The sequence below is a fragment of the Podarcis muralis genome, chromosome 13, assembly GCF_964188315.1.
Source record: "Podarcis muralis chromosome 13, rPodMur119.hap1.1, whole genome shotgun sequence".
Lineage (NCBI taxonomy): Eukaryota > Metazoa > Chordata > Lepidosauria > Squamata > Lacertidae > Podarcis > Podarcis muralis.
The window spans coordinates 2,500,200-2,519,313 of NC_135667.1; the positions used below are offsets into that span (position 1 = coordinate 2,500,200).

Consider the following 19,114-nt stretch of genomic DNA (forward strand, 5'->3'; position numbering starts at 1 on the left):
TGGGAGGGAGGGATGGATGGCATGGTGGCAGTGATAATCCTGATAAGCGGCGGGTGGGGTTGGCGGAAATCTCGTTTCACGTTCTTGGAAGCTGCCAAACATCTGCCTCTCCGCAGGGCGGGAACCGCGCAAAACCGGACGGCATGGATTTCTGGAGATCCCGGCTGCGGGACGCGGTAAGGCTGCGATATTGGCGAGCCGGCTGGGTCTGAGGGCCGTGGCCTCCGTCCTGACTCCCCCTCTTTACCGACTCCCCATTTCCTTCCTCCTCACCCCCTTGCCAGAGGAACAAGAAGCTGCCTCGGCGATCCTACTCCATCTACCGCAAGATGCCTGAGGGTGACGGAGACCCCGAAGGATTGCAGATGAAGGTGGTGGAGGCTGAGGGGCCCGGGGCCGCCCGGGGTGACGAGAAGGCAGGGGACATGGCGCAGTGCCCGTGGAAGGATCGCTGGAAAGCCCTGGTCTGCCTCATGCTCGTGGGACTCCTGGTCTTCATTGTGGGTGAGAGGAATTGGATCTGGACCCAGGGCTGAGCTCTGCCCGGGCTTCCCTTGTGCAGAGGCTCTGTGTCCCTATTGCGATCATAAGGATTTGTTATATAAATATAAATAGCAAAATACAGTGGTACCTTGTGTTAAATACTTAATTCGTTCCGGAGGTCTGTTCTTAACCTGAAACTGTTCTTAAGCTGAAGCACCACTTTAGCTAATGGGGCCTCCTGCTGCTGCTGCTGCTTAACCTATAGCACTATTTCTGGGTTAGCGGAGTCTGTAACCTGAAGCATATCTAACCTGAGGTACCACTGTATTAGGAATTATATAGTACCATCCATGGGTGCTTTACACAAAAGGGGAGGTTCATCTCCCTAGGAACCAAGCTCCTCCTACAGTGGTACCTCGGGTTACAGACGCTTCAGGTTACAAACTCCGCTAACCCAGAAATAGTACCTTGGGTTAAGAACTTTGCTTCAGGATGAGAACAGAAATCGTGCTCCGGCAGCAGCGGGAGGCCCCATTAGCTAAAGTGGTGCTTCAGGTTAAGAACAGTTTCAGGTTAAGAACGGACCTCCAGAACGAATTAAGTTCTTAACCCGAGGTACTACTGTATTTCACTGAAGAGTCAACAAGGAAGCTGCCGTATACATTTCAAGCACATGGTACCCACAAAGAAGCCGGAATACTGTAATTTTACCCCAGACAGGGGTGCAGATCCCAGCACCGTTAACAAACTACAGTTCCCAGGATTCTTTGGGGGAAGCCATGTGATCGAAAGGTTACTGGAAACCGTAAGAGGGGAGAGTTGTCCTGTGTTCGAGTCCTGCTTGTGGGTTTCTTGTGAGCGCATCTGGTTGGCCACTGTGAGAAAAAGGATGCTGGACTAAGTGGCTGGGGACATCAGGATTGGGGGCAAGATGGCGGGGTGGGAGCAGGAACGGGGGTCCAGAAGCCAGGAGTCACGAAGTCAGGGGTCCGAGGATCAAGAAGCAGGGAATCTAGAAGCCGAGGTCCAAGGATCAAGAAGCAGGGAGTCATGAAATCAGGGGTCCGAGGATCAAGAAGCAGGGAGTCACGAAATCAGGGGTCCAAGGATCAAGAAGCCAGGAGTCACGAAGTCAGGGGTCCGAGGATCAGGAAGCCAGGAGCCACAAAGTCAGGGGTCCGAGGATCAGGAAGCAGGGAGTCTAGAAGCCAAGGTTCAAGGATCAGGAAGCGAGAAGCCAAACACAGCAAGGCAGGAAGCGTGTTGCTGTGGCAAAGAGCCGACGGCAAATGCTGACCTTATATCCCTTCCTGGCTCTTGCCACCAGGTGCTGTGAGTTACCAATCAGCCTCACCTGTGAGGCCGCACCTTGCCTCTTCAGAACAAACTTAGGAAGGCCCCAGTCCTGCAAAGCCCTATTGGTCACAGGGCCCGGCTCCTGCACGCACTCCTGACAGATGTCCTTATGGTGTGTATGCAGCCTGAATCATAAGAACACAAGGAGAGCGTGCTGGATCCGGCCCATGGACCATCTGGTCCAGCATCGCTTTGTCACAGCAGCCACAGAGGCCAAGAGCCTTCTCCCCTCCTGCAGTTTCCAGCAACTGCGATTCAGAAGCATCGCTGCCTCCAACTCTGGAGGCAGAACATAACCATCCTGGCTAGGAGACAATGATGGTCCTCTGTGAATTTGTCTAATCCTCTTTGAGAGCTATTCTAGTTGTTGGCCATCACTGCCTCCTGTGGGAGGGAGTTCCACAGATTAACCATGTGCTGCCCATCAGACCCACTGGGCCAGCCTTTCTCAACCTGTGGGTCCCCAGATGTTGTTGAACTACAACTCCCATCACCCCTAGCTAGCAAGGCCAGAGCTCAGGGATGATGGGAGTTGTAGTCCAACAACATCTGGGGACCCACAGATTGAGAACCGCAGCACTGGGCCATCTAGACAGACACTGACTGGCAGCACCTCTGGAAGAAATCAGAGGGAGGACTTCCTATCAGCTGGGACCTTCTGCAATCCAAGCAGCCGCTCTACCAGCTGAGCTACACAACCCTTCCTAAGGGGTGGGGTGGGGAGGTGAAGGAAGGAAGGCTATGCAACTCTTTCTCCCCCAAGGTCCAAGTGGTCTCTCTCCCTCTGACTCCTCCATAGACCCCACCCATGGTTGGGTAGCTCTGCCCACCCACCACAAATCCCTCTCTACCTGGCAGTGGCTACAGGTGGCCTTCCTCCCAATTGCAGCCTCCGTTCCCTGAGCTCTACCCAGGTACCAATCCTGCCCAGAGACTCCTCTCCTGGCCATTGAGCCCTTTGCACTCAGCTTTAAGACAGGCATTCTGTTCCAAAAAGCCCATGTCCTGGCCTGATTGGACAGGTATCTTCTCATATTCATATATCCTCCCTTGCAAGTTTTCCATCTGGTCAGCCACTGTGAGAACAGGGTGCTGGACTAGGTTGGTCGCCTTTGGCCTGATCCAGGATTCCTAGAGAAAGAGCTCTCTCGCTCTCTCATAGGACTTAAACCCAGCAGGGTTATCTGATGAAGCTGAAGAGGTCCGGGCAAAGGGAAGGAAGGCTTGGGGCATGGTTAACCTATGGAACTTACAGCCACATGAAGCACTGCTGGCTTGTGTGCATTTTGAAGGGAAACAGGTGCAGTCATTTCTGGGGGTCAACCACATTTACCTTTGCTCTGAATTTCTAGGTCTCCGTCCAAGTGCTTCCCCCCTTCCTCTTTCCCCGCAGAAACCTGTTCTTTACAGCTCAATGGAGCAAACAGCAATTCACAGAAAACCCAAATGGCTGTTTGTTCCGAGTCAGAGTTAAAGAGTGGGTTTTCCTGGGGGAAACGCAGTGGGAGGGGGCGGAGCGCTTGGACACAGAAAGGTACGTGTGGATGAGTCCTAACATAGCCAGCTTCTAGTAAGGCCTCCAGGTATCCCTACATTTTAGGCTATGGGGAAACTTCCGAGTTTAAATTTGGGTGATCGACACACCTTTTGCCCTGTGACCCTACTAACCCTCTGCTTTCCCCTCTGTCCTCTGCTCTCCTCAGCCTTCCTCCTGGGGTACGTCTTGTCCCGAGGGTCTTCCTGCATGGTCTGCGGAGACTACCTGGCCGTGGTGAACGACGAGAGCCCCCCCGAGGCGGAAGACGGCCAGAGGGGAGCCCCGCTCTACTGGGCTGACTTGCGGGAGATGTTCCAGAAGTACCTCAATGAGGAGAAGATTGAAGGGACCATCAGGTGAGGTCCTTTCCCCTCACCCCAGAATTGTAGGAAGGACGTGGAACAAACTGATGGGGGTGTCATGGGGCCACGGGACTCCAGGGACGACGGAGTTTCCATCAGAAACAGGAGCAGGAATTACTGTACCACTTTTTGCGTGTTTGCCCGGGTAGAGGATCGGAAACCATGCAGAATACAAGTGACAGCCGCTATCGCTTTTTTTGTTGGTGGTGGAGGATGTTACGTAGATAATTATTTTCTGGATTGTTTCGGACGTTTCCCTTCCACTGAAATGCTTTGAAGTTAATTGTGAATCACACAATTAAGTACAGTGGTACCTTGGGTTAAGAACCCTCCCTCGGCAATCTTCGCGGAGCCCTGGCCCAATGGTTGCCAGTGGCTTGAATTAATTAATTTTATAATGAATGATTTTAGAATGTTGTTTATGCTGTACTTTTGTACTGTTTTATTGTTGTTAGCCGCCCTGAGCCCGGCTTCGGCTGGGGAGGGCGGGATATAAATAACATTTATTATTATTATTATTATTAATTAGTTTTGGAGGTCCGTTCTTAACCTGAAACCGTTCTTAACCTGAGGTACCATTTAGCTTTCTTAACCTGAGGTACCACTTTAGCACGATTTCTGTTCTCATCCTGAGGTAAAGTTCTTAACCCCAGGTACTATTTCTGGGTTAGCAGAGTCTGTAACCTGAAGCGTCTGTAACCTGAAGTTTCTGTAACCCAAGGTACCACTGTACATTTGAATCTGCCATAACATAGGTAAAGGTAAAGGACACCTGGACGGTTAAGTCCAGTCAAAGGCGACTATGGGGTTGCGGCGCTCATCTCGCTTTCAGGCTGAGGAAGCCGGCATTTGTCCAGAGACAGCTTTCCGGGCCATGTGGCCAGCAGGACTAAACCGCTTCTGGCGCAACGGGACACTGTGACAGAAACCAGAGCGCACAGAAACCCTGTTTACCTTCCTGCCACAGTGGTATCTATTTATCAACTTGCACTGGTGTGCTTTCAATCTGCTAAGTTGGCAGGAGCAGGGACCAAGCAACGGGAGCTCACCCCGTCGCAGGGATTCGAACCGCCGACCTTCTGATTGGCAAGCTCAAGAGGCTCAGTGGTTTGGAGCACAGTGCCATCCACATCCCCTGCCATAGCATATAGCAAGCTGAATAACACAGTGTTGCATGCCACCTCAGTCTCTTGAATTGTGAGAGACTCAGGGGGTTCCTACAAGCGCTTATTTAGGGTTTGGTTTCCTTGGAACGAAAGTCATCACAGACTGTGGTGTCCTTGGGATATGTTGTTTTATTGACACATATATACAACCTGAGCATAGGGTGGAGGGGCTCACAGCAAGAAACCCCAAAAAGATCTTGTTTCTCCATTCGTCACAGCTCTGGATCCAGCACAGAGCAGGCAGGTCTCTGGGTCGCCAGCTTCCAGCCTGCTTCCAAACTTAACAAACCAAAGTTCCCAGGATTCTTTTGGGGGAAGCCATATGCTTTCAATGTATGGTTTGGACGCAGCCTAAGTCCCTGTCTCTGTGTTCCGGAGCCTCTTGAGCTTGCTGATCGTAAGGTCAGCGGTTCGAATCCGTGTGACGGAGTGAGCTCCTGTCGCTCTGTCCCAGCTCCTGCCAACCTAGCAGTTCAAAAGCATACCAATGCGTGTAGATAAATAAGTACCACTGTGACGGGAAGGTAAACGGCGTTTCCGTGCGCTCTGGCTTCCATCACAGTCCTCCGCGCAGCAGAAGCGGTTTAGCCATGCTGGCCACATGACCTAGAAATCTGTCTGCAGACAAACTGCCTGAAAGTCGCACGCCATAGTCAAGTTTGACTGGACTTAGCAGTCCAGGGGTCCTTTACCTTTGTTGTTGTTTAGTCGTTTAGTCGTGTCTGACTCTTCGTGGCCCACTGGACCAGAGCACGCCAGGCCCTCCTGTCTTCCACTGCCTCCCGCAGTTTGGTCAAACTCATGCTGGTAGCTTCGAGAACACTGTCCAACCATCTCGTCCTCTGGCGTCCCCTTCTCCTTGCGCCCTCCATCTTTCCCAACATCAGGGTCTTTTCCAGGGAGTCTTCTCTTCTCATGAGGCGGTCAAAGTCTTGGAGCCTCGGCTTCAGGATCCGTCCTTCCAGTGAGCACTCAGGGCTGATTTCCTTCAGAATGGAGAGGTGTGATCTTCTTGCAGTCCATGGGACTCTCCAGAGTCTCCTCCAACACCATAATTCCTTTACCTTTACCTTTACCTAAAGATTTGGAAAAGGGCAGCTCAAATGATCAAGGGGATGGTATGACCGTGTTGTGTGAAGAAAGGTTGCAGTGTTTTGGAACATTATTATTATTATTATTATTATTATTATTATTATTATTATTATTATTATTATATTACCACGCCCATCTGGCTGGGTTTCCCCAGCCACTCTGGATAGCTTACAGCATATATAAAACACATTAAAACTTCAAACAGTACAAAACCTCTGGATACAGGGCTGCCTTCAGATGTCTTCTGAAAGTCATTTTAGCTTAGGGAAAAGGCGTGTAGGAAGCGACGCAATAGACTTTTACATATACAGTGGTACCTCAGGTTAAGTACTTAATTCGTTCCGGAGGTCCGTTCTTAACCTGAAACTGTTCTTAACCTGAAGCACCACTTTAGCTAATGGCGCCTCCTGCTGCTGCCACGCTGCCAGAGCACGATTTCTGTTCTCATCCTGAAGCAAAGTTCTTAACCTGAAGCACTCTTTCTGGGTTAGCGGAGTCTGTAACCTGAAGCGTATGTTACCTGAAGCGTATGTAACCCGAAGTACCACTGTAATATAATGCCTGGCAGGGAGAAGGCAGAGAGAGAAACGTTTTCCTTCCTCTGGTAACCCCAGAACTCATGAACAACCCCTGAAGCTGAATGTTGGGAGATTCTGGATAGATAAAAAGTCCTTGTTCACGCAGCGCAGAACAAGGAATAGCAGGGGCATCAGCGCTCCTGGCTACCAGTTGCTGGAAACCACAGGAGGGGAGAGTGTCGGTCTTGCGTTCGAATCCTGCTTGCGGGTTTCCCACAGACGCCTGGCCACTGTCAAGACAGGATTCCTGGCTTGATGGGTCACTGGCTCTGCTCTTAGGCAACATTTCTCTCCCTTCTCTCTGCGCAGAATGATGAGCGAATCCCCGCACCCGCCGGGCTCCCCTCGCCTGGACGCCCTCTCCCGCCACGTCCTCAGTGCCTTCGGCTCCTACGGCCTGGACCACAGCTGGACCGACAGCCATTATGTGGGGCTGCAGCGCCCGGACCGGTCAGTCAAGGGCCCTGGGGCGGGGTTGTTTGGCAGGGGCAGCTCTTTCAGCGCCCTCTGTTCTTCTCCCGCAGCCTGCGCCCCAATTTCCTGCAGCGGGTGGACCCAAACGGGGTCGTGGTGGAGAAACTGCCGCTGGAGGACCCGGAGGTCTACTGCCCCTACAGCGCTTCCGGCACCGTCACGGTACAATCATTTCTTTATTATTTATTGCATTTATACTCCCACCTTTTTCTCCAAGGGGCTCAAGGTGGCGTGTACATAATATCCCCCCTTCCTCATTTAATCCCCACAACAACCGCGTAGGGTAGGTTAGGCTGAGAGGCAGTGATTCATCCAAGGGGATTTGAACCCTGGTCTCTCCCAGGTCCTAGTCTGACGCTCTAACCCATGGGTAGGCAAACTAAGGCCCAGGGGCCGGATCCGGCCCAATCGCCTTCTAAATCTGGCCCGCAGACGGTCCGGGAATCAGCATGTTTTTACATGAGTAGAATGTGTGCTTTTATTTAAAATGCATCTCTGGGTTATTTGTGAGGCATAGGAATTTGTTCATTTCCCTCCCCCAAAAATATAGTCCGGCCCCCCACAAGGTCTGAGGGACAGTGGACCGGCCCCCTGCTGAAAAAGTTTGCTGACCCCTGCTCTAACCCCTGTCCAACATTGGTGTTCCCAGTTGGTAACACTTTTTCTCTGCCTGAGATAGATGAAGGAGACAGGGCAGGTGGATAGTTTTAATCCTGCTTCTGGCTTTCAGCTGTGACCACAACCAGCAACCCTGAATATCAACACGTCTGTCAAAAAAGATGCTTGCTCTTAAAAGGGAAGGAAGTTAAAAAATACAAACATTTGGGGTTTTTTTTAAAGTATAGATATGTTGCGACCTCCAACCAATTTAAGAACATAAGAACGTAGCAAACGCCCTGCAGGATGAGGCCAATAGCCCCACTAGTCTACCTAGGCCAGCATCCTGTTCTCACACTACCCATAGTTTTACTCTGCACTGAGTGAAGAACGACTTTGGCTGTGTCCCACCAGCCAGGAGGGAACCAATCTGGCTTCTCTAGGGAGGGCGTTCCAAAGTTGTCTGGCAGCAGCCACCACCGAGAAGGCCCTCTCCCCGCCAAGTGGGTCTGTGCGGGTGGCAGGACCAAGAGAAGGGCTTCTTCAGAAGATCTCAGGGCAGGTTCATAGGGGAGGATGTGGTCCTTTGGACAAGCTGTGCCCCAGCCTTTCCTTTCCACCCCGCTGTCTGTCTGCAGGGGGGCCTGGTCTTTGCCAACTACGGGCGCCGAGAGGACTTTGCGGCACTGAAGCAGCACGGAGTGAACCCCCAAGGCCACCTCGTCATCGTCCGGATCGGGGAGATCAGCTACGCCGAGAAGGTGAGGCTGGGCTCCTGAATGTGACCCTCTGCAAAAGGGTTGAGGCCATGGGCAGGGAGTATCATCTGTGGCCCTCCAGATCTGCTTGGACTACATTTCCCGTAGCCCAAGCAGGCAGCATGGCCAATATTCCAAGATGTCTGGTTCCAGAAACCTTGGTGGGAGGCCACCTGGCAACACCAGATTTCAGGAAAGTGTCCTCCAGATTGAAGGGCAAGAAGGGTGGATGGGGAGACAGGATTCATGAGGTGTAGAACCATGGAATTGTAGAGTTGGAAAAGGCCATCTAATTGAACCCACTGGAATGCATCGCTGAATTATCCCTGACAGATGGCCATCTGACCTCGGTTTAAAAACCTCTAACGAAGGCCCATATAGTTAAAGCTCTGGTTTTCCCAGTTGTGATGTATGGAAGTGAGAGCTGGACCATCAAGAAGGCTGATCGCCGAAGAATTGATGCTTTTGAATTCTGGTGCTCTTGAGAGTCCCATGGACTGCAAGAAGATCCAACCTCTCCATTCTGAAGAAAATCAGCCCTGAGTGCTCACTGGAAGGACAGATCCTGAAGCTGAAGCTCCAAGACTTTGGCCACCTCATGAGAAGAGAAGACTCCCTGGAAAAGACCCTGATGTTGGGAAAGATGGAGGACGCAAGGAGAAGGGGATGACAGAGGACGAGATGGCTGGATAGTGTTCTCGAAGCTACCAGCATGAGTCTGACCAAACTGCGGGAGGCAGTGGAAGACAGGAGGGCCTGGCGTGCTCTGGTCCATGGGGTCACAAAGAGTCGGACATGACTAAACGACTCAACAACAACAATGAAGGGGAGTCCACCATCTTCTGAGAGAGTCTGTTCCCGATATTGAGCTGGAATCGTCTCTCTTGCTCTTTGAATCCATTGGTTCAGGCCCTACGCTCCAGAGCAACAGAAAGCAAGCTTGCTCCATCTTCCGTGGGGCAGCCCCTTAGATACCTGAAGATGGCAATCCTCTCATCTCTCAGTCTCCTCTGTTCCAGGCTAAGAATCCCCAATTCCCTCAACCATTCCTCATCAGGCTTGGTTTCCAGACCCTGATCATCTTGGTTGCCCTCCTCTGCACACCTTCCAGCTTGTAGGGTAGACCTTTGTGGAACTGATGGAAGGGGGGGTAGTGAGCGCTGACGGATACCATGGAAGGCACAGTTTCCCTAAATATTAACGTGGCTGTCAAAAAAGATAGCTGCCTTAAAGGGAAAGGAAATGATGGCGCCGTTGTGGGGGCTTGGGAGAGGTGAATCAGAGCAACGTGGTCTGGGAGCGTGGGCATCCGTTTTCTTCAATGGTCGAGAGGGATTGCTGTGTGAGAAATCAAAAAGGCGCCCATGGTTCTGGAACTCCCAGCTTCTCTTTGTCCCAGGTGGCCAACGCGGAGGCTTCGCAAGCCAAGGGAGTTCTCATCTACCCGGACCCCGCTGATGTCCCACAAGACCCCCGCAAGCTGGGGCTGTCCCCAAACACAAGCATTTACGGGCATGTGAGTATAGCCTTCACTGGGACCGAGAGAGAGAGAGAGAGAGAGAAGGGTTGGGGGCTTATGTAGAGAGACCCTACCTGTGGTTCTGGACCATTTTTCCCAGCCAGGAAGCCCTAAAACAGCCCTTCGTTGTTGTTCTTTTAAATGCTTTTTATTGGCGTTTCATTTAATACAAACAAACAAAATACAGTAAAATCCAACAATCATTTACCCTCATTCTTTCCCCACAATGCTGAGCATTGACTTCCTTCCCTCCCTTCAACAGGTTTTCTTATGTCTGTTAATTTCCCACAGTTTCTTATTGTATTCCATCCTATCTACATCGTAAGATTTATTTCAGTCCTGCCAGAGTCTTCAAATTTCTACAGTTATCATTTGTATGCTCCATAAATGTACTCCAATCTTTTTGGAATTTTGCTTCCTCCTGGTTTCGGATTCTACAGGTCAGTTTTGCAAAACTAAAACAGCCCTTCGAAAGCAGTAGCCCTCTCCCATCGCTGCTCCCCAGCAGCTAGGATACTGGAGATAGACTGTTCCTCAATGTGGAGGCTCCCCTTCAGCGTTCCCAATCCTTCTCATAGAATCATAGAGTTGGACTAGACCACAAGGGCCATGGAGTCCAACCCCCTGCCAAGCAGGAAACACCACCAGAGCACTCCTGACATATGGTTGTCAAGCCTCTGCTTAAAGACCTCCAAAGAAGGAGACTCCACCACACTCCTTGGCAGCAAATTCCACTGTCCAACAGCTCTTACTGTCAGGAAGTTCTTCCTCATGTTTAGGTGGAATCTTCTTTCTTGTAGTTTGGATCCATTGCTCCGTGTCTGCTTCTCTGGAGCAGCAGAAAACAACCTTTCTCCCTCCTCTATGTGACATCCTTTTATATATTTGAACATGGCTATCATATCCCCCCTTAACCTCCTCTTCTCCAGGCTAAACATGCCCAGCTCCCTTAGCCGTTCCTAATAAGGCATCGTTTCCAGGCCTTTGATCATTTTGGTTGCCCTCCTCTGGACACGTTCCAGTTTGTCAGTGTCCTTCTTGAACTGTGGTGCCCAGAACTGGACACAGTACTCCAGGTGAGGTCTGACCAGAGCAGAATACAGTGGCGCTATTACTTCCCTTGATCTAGATCTCTCGCACTCGCAGGTCCACATGGGGGCCGGAGACCCCTACAGCCCCGGCTTCCCTTCATTCAACCACACCCAGTTCCCTCCGATTCAGTCCTCGGGACTCCCCTCCACCCCCGCACACCCGGTCAGCGCCAACGTGGCCGCCCGCCTGCTCAGGTGAGTTGGGCAGAGGGTTCCTCGAGGGGTGGGGTGTGATGGGAAGCAAATTGGAGGACATGGCTGGGGAGGGGGTGAATGCAGTCCTCTGGGGCCTCTCTACCCGGCCCTCGGGCCACGCTCCTAGGCCCAGGCCACGCCCCTTCCCCAGATTTGCCCCGCCCCCTGCTCAAGTGCTTTTGCTGTGAACATGCCTCTTTCCGGCCTAGGTAAAGGTTGGAATGGAGTGTGGGTGTAAAGGGTTGGGGACAAAGAAATATTTGGCATGGAGTATATGGGGCATTATAGGGACATGGGTGGCGCTGTGGGTTAAACCACAGAGCCTAGGACTTGCCGATCAGAAGGTCGGCGGTTCGAATCCCCGCGACGGAGTGAGCTCCCGTTGCTTGGTCCCTGCTCCTGCCAACCTAGGAGTTCGAAAGCACGTCAAAGTGCAAGTAGATAAATCGGTACCGCTCCGGCGGGAAGGTAAACGGCGTTTCCGTGCGCTGCTCTGGTTCGCCAGAAGCGGCTTAGTCCTGCTGGCCACAGGACCCGGAAGCTGTACGCCGGCTCCTTCGGCCAATAAAGCGAGATGAGTGCTGCAACCCCAGAGTCGGCCAAGACTGGACCTAATGGTCAGGGGTCCCTTTACCTTTTTATTTGGGGCATTAGGGGAGGGGGTGCTACCTCTGGTGAGGAACATGTCATGCTCCTTCTGGGGTACATTGGCCATCTGCCAGGGGTTCCTTAGCTGGGATTCCTGCGTTGCAGCGGGTTGGACTGGATGACCCCTGGGGGTCCCTTCGAATGCTACAATCCTGATTCTGTGATGGTCTCCGGACCCAGTCTGGGGTCCTGCGGGGCGCAGCATGGGCAGGGGGAGGTCAGGCGGCCAGCTGCCCTGGCCCTCCCTTGAAAGATCGGCCTGTGGATTCACAAGGGTTCTCCTCGCAGGCAGCTGACAGGCCCCGTTGCCCCGCAAGCCTGGAAGGGGCGCCTTCCCGATGTCCCATACCGGCTCGGACCCGGGGCCCCCGACTTCCAGTTGCAGCTGGGAGTTCAGAACCAAAAGCAATCTGTGATGATCAACAACATCTTCGGGTGCATCGAGGGTAGATTCGAACCCGGTATGTGGTTCCCAGCTTCCACGGGCAAGAATTTTGCGGCGGGGGGGGGGGGGTCGGGCGCATGGGTGTTAAGGCGTAGGGTGCTCAGAACTCCCATGTTTTCCGAAAGGGGAAATGGTATTTGGGGAGGGTGAACTGCGGGTCTCACAAGAAGGGAGCTTTTCCTTTTCACATCCATCAATGCTGTTATGTACTGAGTTGAATAGGATCCAAAAGGTAGCAGTCTGATTGGTCCTAGAACAATAGGATCCAAAATGCAGCAGTCTGATTGGTCCTAGAACAATAGGATCCAGAATGCAGCAGTCTGATTGGTCCTAGAAAAATAGGATTCAGAATGCAGCGGTCTGATTGGCCCTAGAACAATAGGATTCAGAATGCAGCAGTCTGATTGGCCCTAGAACAATAGGATTCAGAATGCAGCAGTCTGATTGGCCCTAGAACAATAGGATCCAGAATGCAGCAGTCTGATTGGCCCTAGAACAATAGGATTCAGAATGCAATGGTCTGATTGGCCCTAGAACAATAGGATTCAGAATGCAGCGGTCTGATTGGCCCTAGAACAATAGGATCCAGAATGCAGCAGTCTGATTGGCCCTAGAACAATAGGATTCAGAATGCAATGGTCTGATTGGCCCTAGAACAATAGGATTCAGAATGCAGCGGTCTGATTGGCCCTAGAACAACAGGATTCAGAATGCAGCAGTCTGACTGGTCCCAGAACAATGCAGTAGTATGATTGGTCCGCAGGAGCTACCCAATCCAGCTCCAGGTGGAAGTGAATCCACAACCTGATTGGCCTACAGGTGAATCCCAGAATTAGCCAATCACGTGGGGCCCATGGTGTAAATAATGTATATAAAGCAGATATTTGGGGGGAACTTTCATTCCTCACTCCTATGAGCTGAATAAAGAGCATGAAATCCTCACTCGACTCCGAGTCTATTTCACATGCCTTGTTTTGCTAGATCATTATGTCATCGTGGGGGCCCAGCGGGATTCTCTGGGTCCGGGGGCCGCCCGTTCCGGAGTGGGCACAGCCATCCTGCTGGAGCTGGCGCGCACTTTCACAGCTATGGTGAGAAACGGTGAGTAGGACGGCCGCAGGAGGGAGGAGTGGTAATGGGAAGTGCATGGAATAGCCATGTGGCTGTTTGGAAAAGATGGCTGCCTTAAGGGGGGTGAAAGAAAATACATGGCTTTGAGGAAGGACTCTGTGGAACTCCCTGCTTATTGAAATCAGGCTAGCGCCTTCGCTGGGCTCTTTTTGGCTCCTGCTAGAAACATTTTTGTTTAGACAATCCCACCTAGACATGTAGGATGTCAATATGTGATTTGAGTCAATGTCTTCTTCTTGTTGTTGTTTTAGTGTTTATAATATTAATATGTAAGATATGGATTTGGGGTTTTTTGTTTTTGTTGTTGCTTTCTTTAGTTTTCGAATGTTGATTTTTGTGTGTTGTGTGTTGTTATTTTTAGATATCTTTCGTGTTGTTGTTGTGTGGAAAATACTAATAAAATTTATTAAAATAAAATAAGTGATTTGATCTCCTGGTACGCCCCACGGAGGACCTTAACGGTCCACAAATAATAACACCTTGGAGATCCCGGGCCTCAGAGAGATTAGGCTGGCCTCGACCAGGGCCAGGGCCTTTTCGGTCCTGGCCCCGACTGGTGGAACGCTCTGCCACAAGAGATCAGGGCCCTGCGGGATTTGACATCTTTCCACAGGGCCTGCAAGACAGAGCTGTTCCGCCTGGCCTTTGGTCAGCCTGACTCCCCTTCTCTTTTTGTATAAGAATTAATATGAAAGAAGCCTCCCAGCATTCTCATAGGCCCATATAAGAACAGCATAAACATTTACTGTTCCCAACCCTAATCCTGCAGAAAGCCATCTAATTAGCTTTAAATTTGATCCTGACTTGTTTTTAGGAGGCAATGTAATTATTGTTTGATTTTATACTAATGTTATATATTTGATGTTAGCTGCCCTGAGCCCGACTTTGGCCAGGGAGGGCGGGATATAAATAGAAGTTTATTTATTATTATTATTATTTATTATTGCTGCTTTCATCTTTTGAACGTTTCCAAGAGTTATCTTTCCTGTTTGTACCGATAATTCTATTGTGGTTTTTAAAAGTTATTTATTTGGTTTTTCAGATTAAAATTGTACAGTCACATATCCAACATACAACATAAAAATAAGAGTCCAAGAATCTCTTGGCCTTCCCTCCTCCCCTTTGTGGGTCCTATTGTTAATCATGTCCTCCCGCATCTTTTAGAAGAATCCAAATCTCTTACCTCTCCATTGTATCCAAAATTCACCACTAAACTACAAGTGATATCCAATCCTACTAATGATTTTAACTGTTTACGGTGGTCTTTAAGATAAGTTATAGATTTTCCCCATTCCTTATTAACATTTTGGCCTTCCTGATTTGGGATTCTTCCTGTCATTTTAGCCATTTCGGCATAATCCATCTACCGTATTTTTTGCTCTATAAGACTCACTTTTTCCCTCCTAAAAAGTAAGGGGAAATGTGTGTGCATCTTATGGAGCGAATGCAGGCTGCGCAACTATCCCAGAAGCCAGAACAGCAAGAGGGTTTACTGCTTTCACTGCGCAGCGATCCCTCTTGCTGTTCTGGCTTCTGAAATTCAGAATATATTTTTTCTTGTTTTCCTCCTCCAAAAACTAGGTGCATCTTGTGGTCTGGTGCGTCTTATAGAGCGAAAAATACGGTGCTTAATCTGCCCTTCTTCTCTGGTCAGGACTTTATCTTCTTTCCATCTCTGGGCCAATAACACCCGCGCAGCCGTGGTCGCATAAATAAATGATAATTTTATTGTTTTAACCCACTTTGAGGGTTGTTGCTGTGGTTGTTTTACAATCAAGCGGCGTATGGACTTTATGAAACAAACGGTAAGTGAATCGCCATCCCTGTTCTTCCTCAACCACCTTAGGATTCCAGCTCCGGAGAAGTTTGCTCTTTGCCAGTTGGGATGCTGGTGATTTTGGCAGCGTGGGCTCCACCGAGTGGCTTGAGGTGAGCAGGACACTTGAATGAACTGGGGCTTTTAAACAGAAAAGGGGGTGCAGGCACCTGGGGTGGGGTTTTGGGGGCTAGAGGGCGGAATTGGATGGATTTCCCCCCAAAATTGATTTTTGAATCCTGAATTTATTGTTATTCACGTTTTACACTGTATTTTATGCTGTTTTTTGTTGCATCAATTAAGTGTCTCAAATTTGTTGCTAGCTGCCCTGAGCCCGGTTTTCTGAACCGGGAAGGGCGGGGTATAAATAAAAAAATATTATTATTATTCAGAAATCTTGCACATAGCACACTGCAATGGAATGTGGCTGGAATAAAGGTCCAATAATTCACATTTTTAAAATTCTGGGAAGCTTTTCTTTTTGAGCTTGGAGAAGGGGGGGGGGGCACATCTCTCAGCTGGGTTCAGCCAGACTTTATTTTGTGCTGTGCTTTCGAGGCTCCAAATCCAGCAGTAAAATGCACATTTCCCCCAGGGAAAGTGACAAAAAAAGCAAAAAAGCACTTTGAATGGGAGCTTTAAAACCCGGACCTTTGGCTAGAAATGCATTATGAAAGGAAGTGGGACAAGTCCCCCACCCCACCCCCATCTCCCCTTCCCAACCCAGTTCAGGGGAGGGCTCCAATGTCCCAGCTAAGATCACTTCCTGGCATAGAAGGAAGAGTGGCAAGCAATAATAATAATAATAATAATTTTTTATTTATATCCCACCCTCCCCAGTCGAAGCCGGGCTCAGGGTGGCTAACAACAATAAAATAATACAACATTCTAACATCATTTCAGTATAAAATTAATTCAAATCAAATTAAAGGCAACCATTGGGCTAGAGTTCTGTGAAGATTGCCAAAGGACAGAGGCCTGGCGGAACAGCTCTGTCTTGCAGGCCCTGCGGAAAGATGTCAAGTCCCACAGGACCCTCGTCTCTTGTGACAGAGCCTTCCACCAGATTGGAGCCACGGCCGAAAAAGCCCTGACTCTGGTGGAGGCCAGCCTAACCTCTCTGTGGCCTGGGACCTTCAAGATGCTTTTGTTTGAAGACCCAGTGGCGTAGCGTGGGGGGTGCAGGGGGGCCGGCTGCACCGGGCGCAACATCTGGGGTTAGGGCAAATCCACGGGTTAGGGGGCGCAAATCCACAGGTTAGGGGGCACAAATCCACGGGTTAGGGGGCGCAAATTACTTGCCTTGCCCCGGGTGCTGACAACCCACGCTGTGAAGACCGTAAGGTCCTCCATGGGACATACCAGGAGAGGCGGTCCCGTAGGTACGAGGGTCCTAGGCCGTATAGGGCTTTGAAGGTTAAAACCAGCACCTTCAACCTGATCCTGTACTCCACCGGGAGCCAGTGCAGCTGGTATAGCACCGGATGAATGTGATCCTGAGGCAAGGACCCCGTAAGGAGTCTCTCCTTCTGCATTCTGCACCCGCTGGAGTTTCTGGGTCAGTCTCAAGGGCATCCCCACACAGAGCGAGTTACAATAATCTAGTCTGGAGGTGACGGTTGCATGGATCACAGTGGCCAGGTCAGGGCGAGAGAGGTAAGGAGCCAACTGCTTAGCTTGGTGGAGATGGAAAAATGCCGCCTTTGTTATAGCTGCAATCTGCGCCTCCATGGAAGGGGAGATGTCGAAGACGTTTTTCACAGAATCATAGAGTTGGAAGGCCACCCCCCCCCCCAATGCCTTGTCCCTCTTGTGGCTGAGTGGTCTTATTCACAAGTCCCTCCCAGCCCAGCCCACCTTCTGTTAAATCCTGCTCCTTTCTTTCCCAGGGCTATCTGACGATGCTGCACCTTAAGGCCGCTGCCTATATCAGCCTGGACAACGTAGTCCTGGGTGAGTGGGGAAAGGAGGGGGCGTTATGGGAAGGAGTCCAGCAGCATCCGTAACACCATTATACAAGTCCATGGCACGTTTGGAATAACTGTGTACAAGTCGCCTCACCTTAAAAGGGATATTGCAGAGTCGGGAGAAGTTCAGAAAAGGGCAACCAAAACAGTCAAGGGCAGGAGGCTGGATGCGGCCCAATTGCCTTCTAAATCCTCCCCGCAGACGGTCCGGGAATCAGCGTGTTTTTACATGAGTTGAATGTGTCCTTTTATTTAAAATGCATCTCTAGGTTATTTGTGGGGCATAGGAATTTGTTTATTTCCCCTCCAAAAAAAAATATAGTCCAGCCCCCCACAAGGTCTGAGGGACAGTGGACTGGCCCCCCGATGAAAAAGTTTGCTGACCCCTGGCCTAGGCCTTTTGAACTAGGACCTGGGAAAGATCAGGGTTCAAATCCCCCCAGTTGGCCATGAAACACACTGAGAGACCTTGGGGGCCAGTCACCGTCTCGCTCAGCCCACCACATGGTCTCAGGGACGGTGGACTGGTCCATGGCTGAAAAAGGTTGCTGAGCCCTGGTCAAGGGTAAGGGGAAATTCCCCCATGAGGAAATGTCCTGGAGTCCCTGGACTTTTCTCTAAACGAGATCACTGACTGAGGCCCATCTAGCTCAGTAATGCCTACTCAGACTGGCAGCAGCGACTCTCCAGGGTTTGAGGCAGGGGTCTGCTACCTGGAGACGCCAACCCTGGACTGAGCCTGGGCAGGAGAGCTACGAAGGAGCAGAGAGGATCTGGCCTTTTGCAAGTGGGGAGATTTGAAGAAAGGAGAAGGGGGCCGGGGAGATAAGCGGGGCACAGATGTGGGGAGGAGAGTCTTGATGCCGGTGCTCAGCCTCTGTCTTCTCCCCCACCCTCCAGGAGACGACAAATTCTTCGCCAAGACCAGCCCTGCACTTGTCGGCCTCATCGAAAGCATCATTAAGCAGGTAAGCCCAGCTCCCCCCACCCTGCCAGGACCCTGGGGTCTGGAGCAGCTGGATCTGGAGGGAGGGGGCTCCAGGGTTCCAGGGAGGGGGGCAAGACGAGGAGGGGGGCACGGCAGATGAGTTATGGGGTGCCTGGGATGGGAAAGTGGTAGGGAGCCTAGACTCCTAGGTTCAAGATTTATAAAGTAACATGGTGAAGATCCAGTGGAGTTGAGCGTTGGAAGGTTCAGGGCAGGTAAAAGGAAGTCCTTCTGCGAGATTAATTGGAAGTCAGTTTTAAATTTTTATAATTGTGTTCAGTATCAGGAGTATATATGATGATAATTATATTAATCTTCTTGCATCTTATAGTGTGGCGGTTTCTTTGATTTTTCTGTTTAATTGTATGTTTGTTTACTTGAATGTACATCTGTTTTCTCATAAATGTATTTATTTTAAATTAATAAAGATGCGTTTTTTAAAAAGGAAGTCCTTCTGCATGCAGAACAGAGTTAGACAGTGGAACTCCCTCCCACAAGATTTGAAAGAGGATTGGGCAAATGCATGGAGGAGGAGAGGGCTAGCAATGGCTACTAGCCAGGATGGCTGTGCTGTGCTGTGCCTTCAAGGACGCGATGTTTCTGAATCCCAGTTGCTGGAAACCACAAGAGAGAAGAGGTCTCTTGTGCTTGGATCCTGTCTGCAGGCTTCCCATAAAGGGCCCCTGGCTGGCCCTGTGAGAACAGGATGCTGGGCTGGCTGGGCTGGCGGCCTGATCCAGCAGGGCTTATCTTACGTTCTTAGCTACCATATTTTTCACTCCGTAAGACGCACTTTTTTCTTCCTAAAAAGTAAGGGGAAATGTCTGTGCGTCTTATGGAGCGAATGCGTGGTCCCTGGAGCCAAATTGCCCAGGGGCGAAAAGCAGATCATGCTCTTTTTTTAGAAAGAG

At 50.5% G+C, this 19,114-nt stretch overlaps 1 protein-coding gene across 4 annotated transcripts in view; it reads left to right on the forward strand.

The window, feature by feature from the left end:
- The window catches only part of TFR2 (transferrin receptor 2), a 50,887-nt gene that overhangs the window by 25,248 nt on the left and 6,525 nt on the right, over positions 1-19,114 (forward strand). For all 4 annotated transcript variants that reach the window (XM_077916786.1, XM_077916785.1, XM_077916788.1 and 1 more), the window contains 13 exons: positions 117-176; positions 285-504; positions 3,543-3,732; positions 6,884-7,024; positions 7,099-7,210; positions 8,284-8,406; positions 9,803-9,919; positions 11,069-11,208; positions 12,145-12,317; positions 13,283-13,402; positions 15,279-15,361; positions 17,138-17,201; positions 18,116-18,183. In XM_077916786.1, the coding sequence (XP_077772912.1) occupies positions 117-176; positions 285-504; positions 3,543-3,732; positions 6,884-7,024; positions 7,099-7,210; positions 8,284-8,406; positions 9,803-9,919; positions 11,069-11,208; positions 12,145-12,317; positions 13,283-13,402; positions 15,279-15,361; positions 17,138-17,201; positions 18,116-18,183 (1,611 nt within the window). The remainder of the gene's footprint in view (positions 1-116; positions 177-284; positions 505-3,542; positions 3,733-6,883; positions 7,025-7,098; positions 7,211-8,283; positions 8,407-9,802; positions 9,920-11,068; positions 11,209-12,144; positions 12,318-13,282; positions 13,403-15,278; positions 15,362-17,137; positions 17,202-18,115; positions 18,184-19,114) is intronic.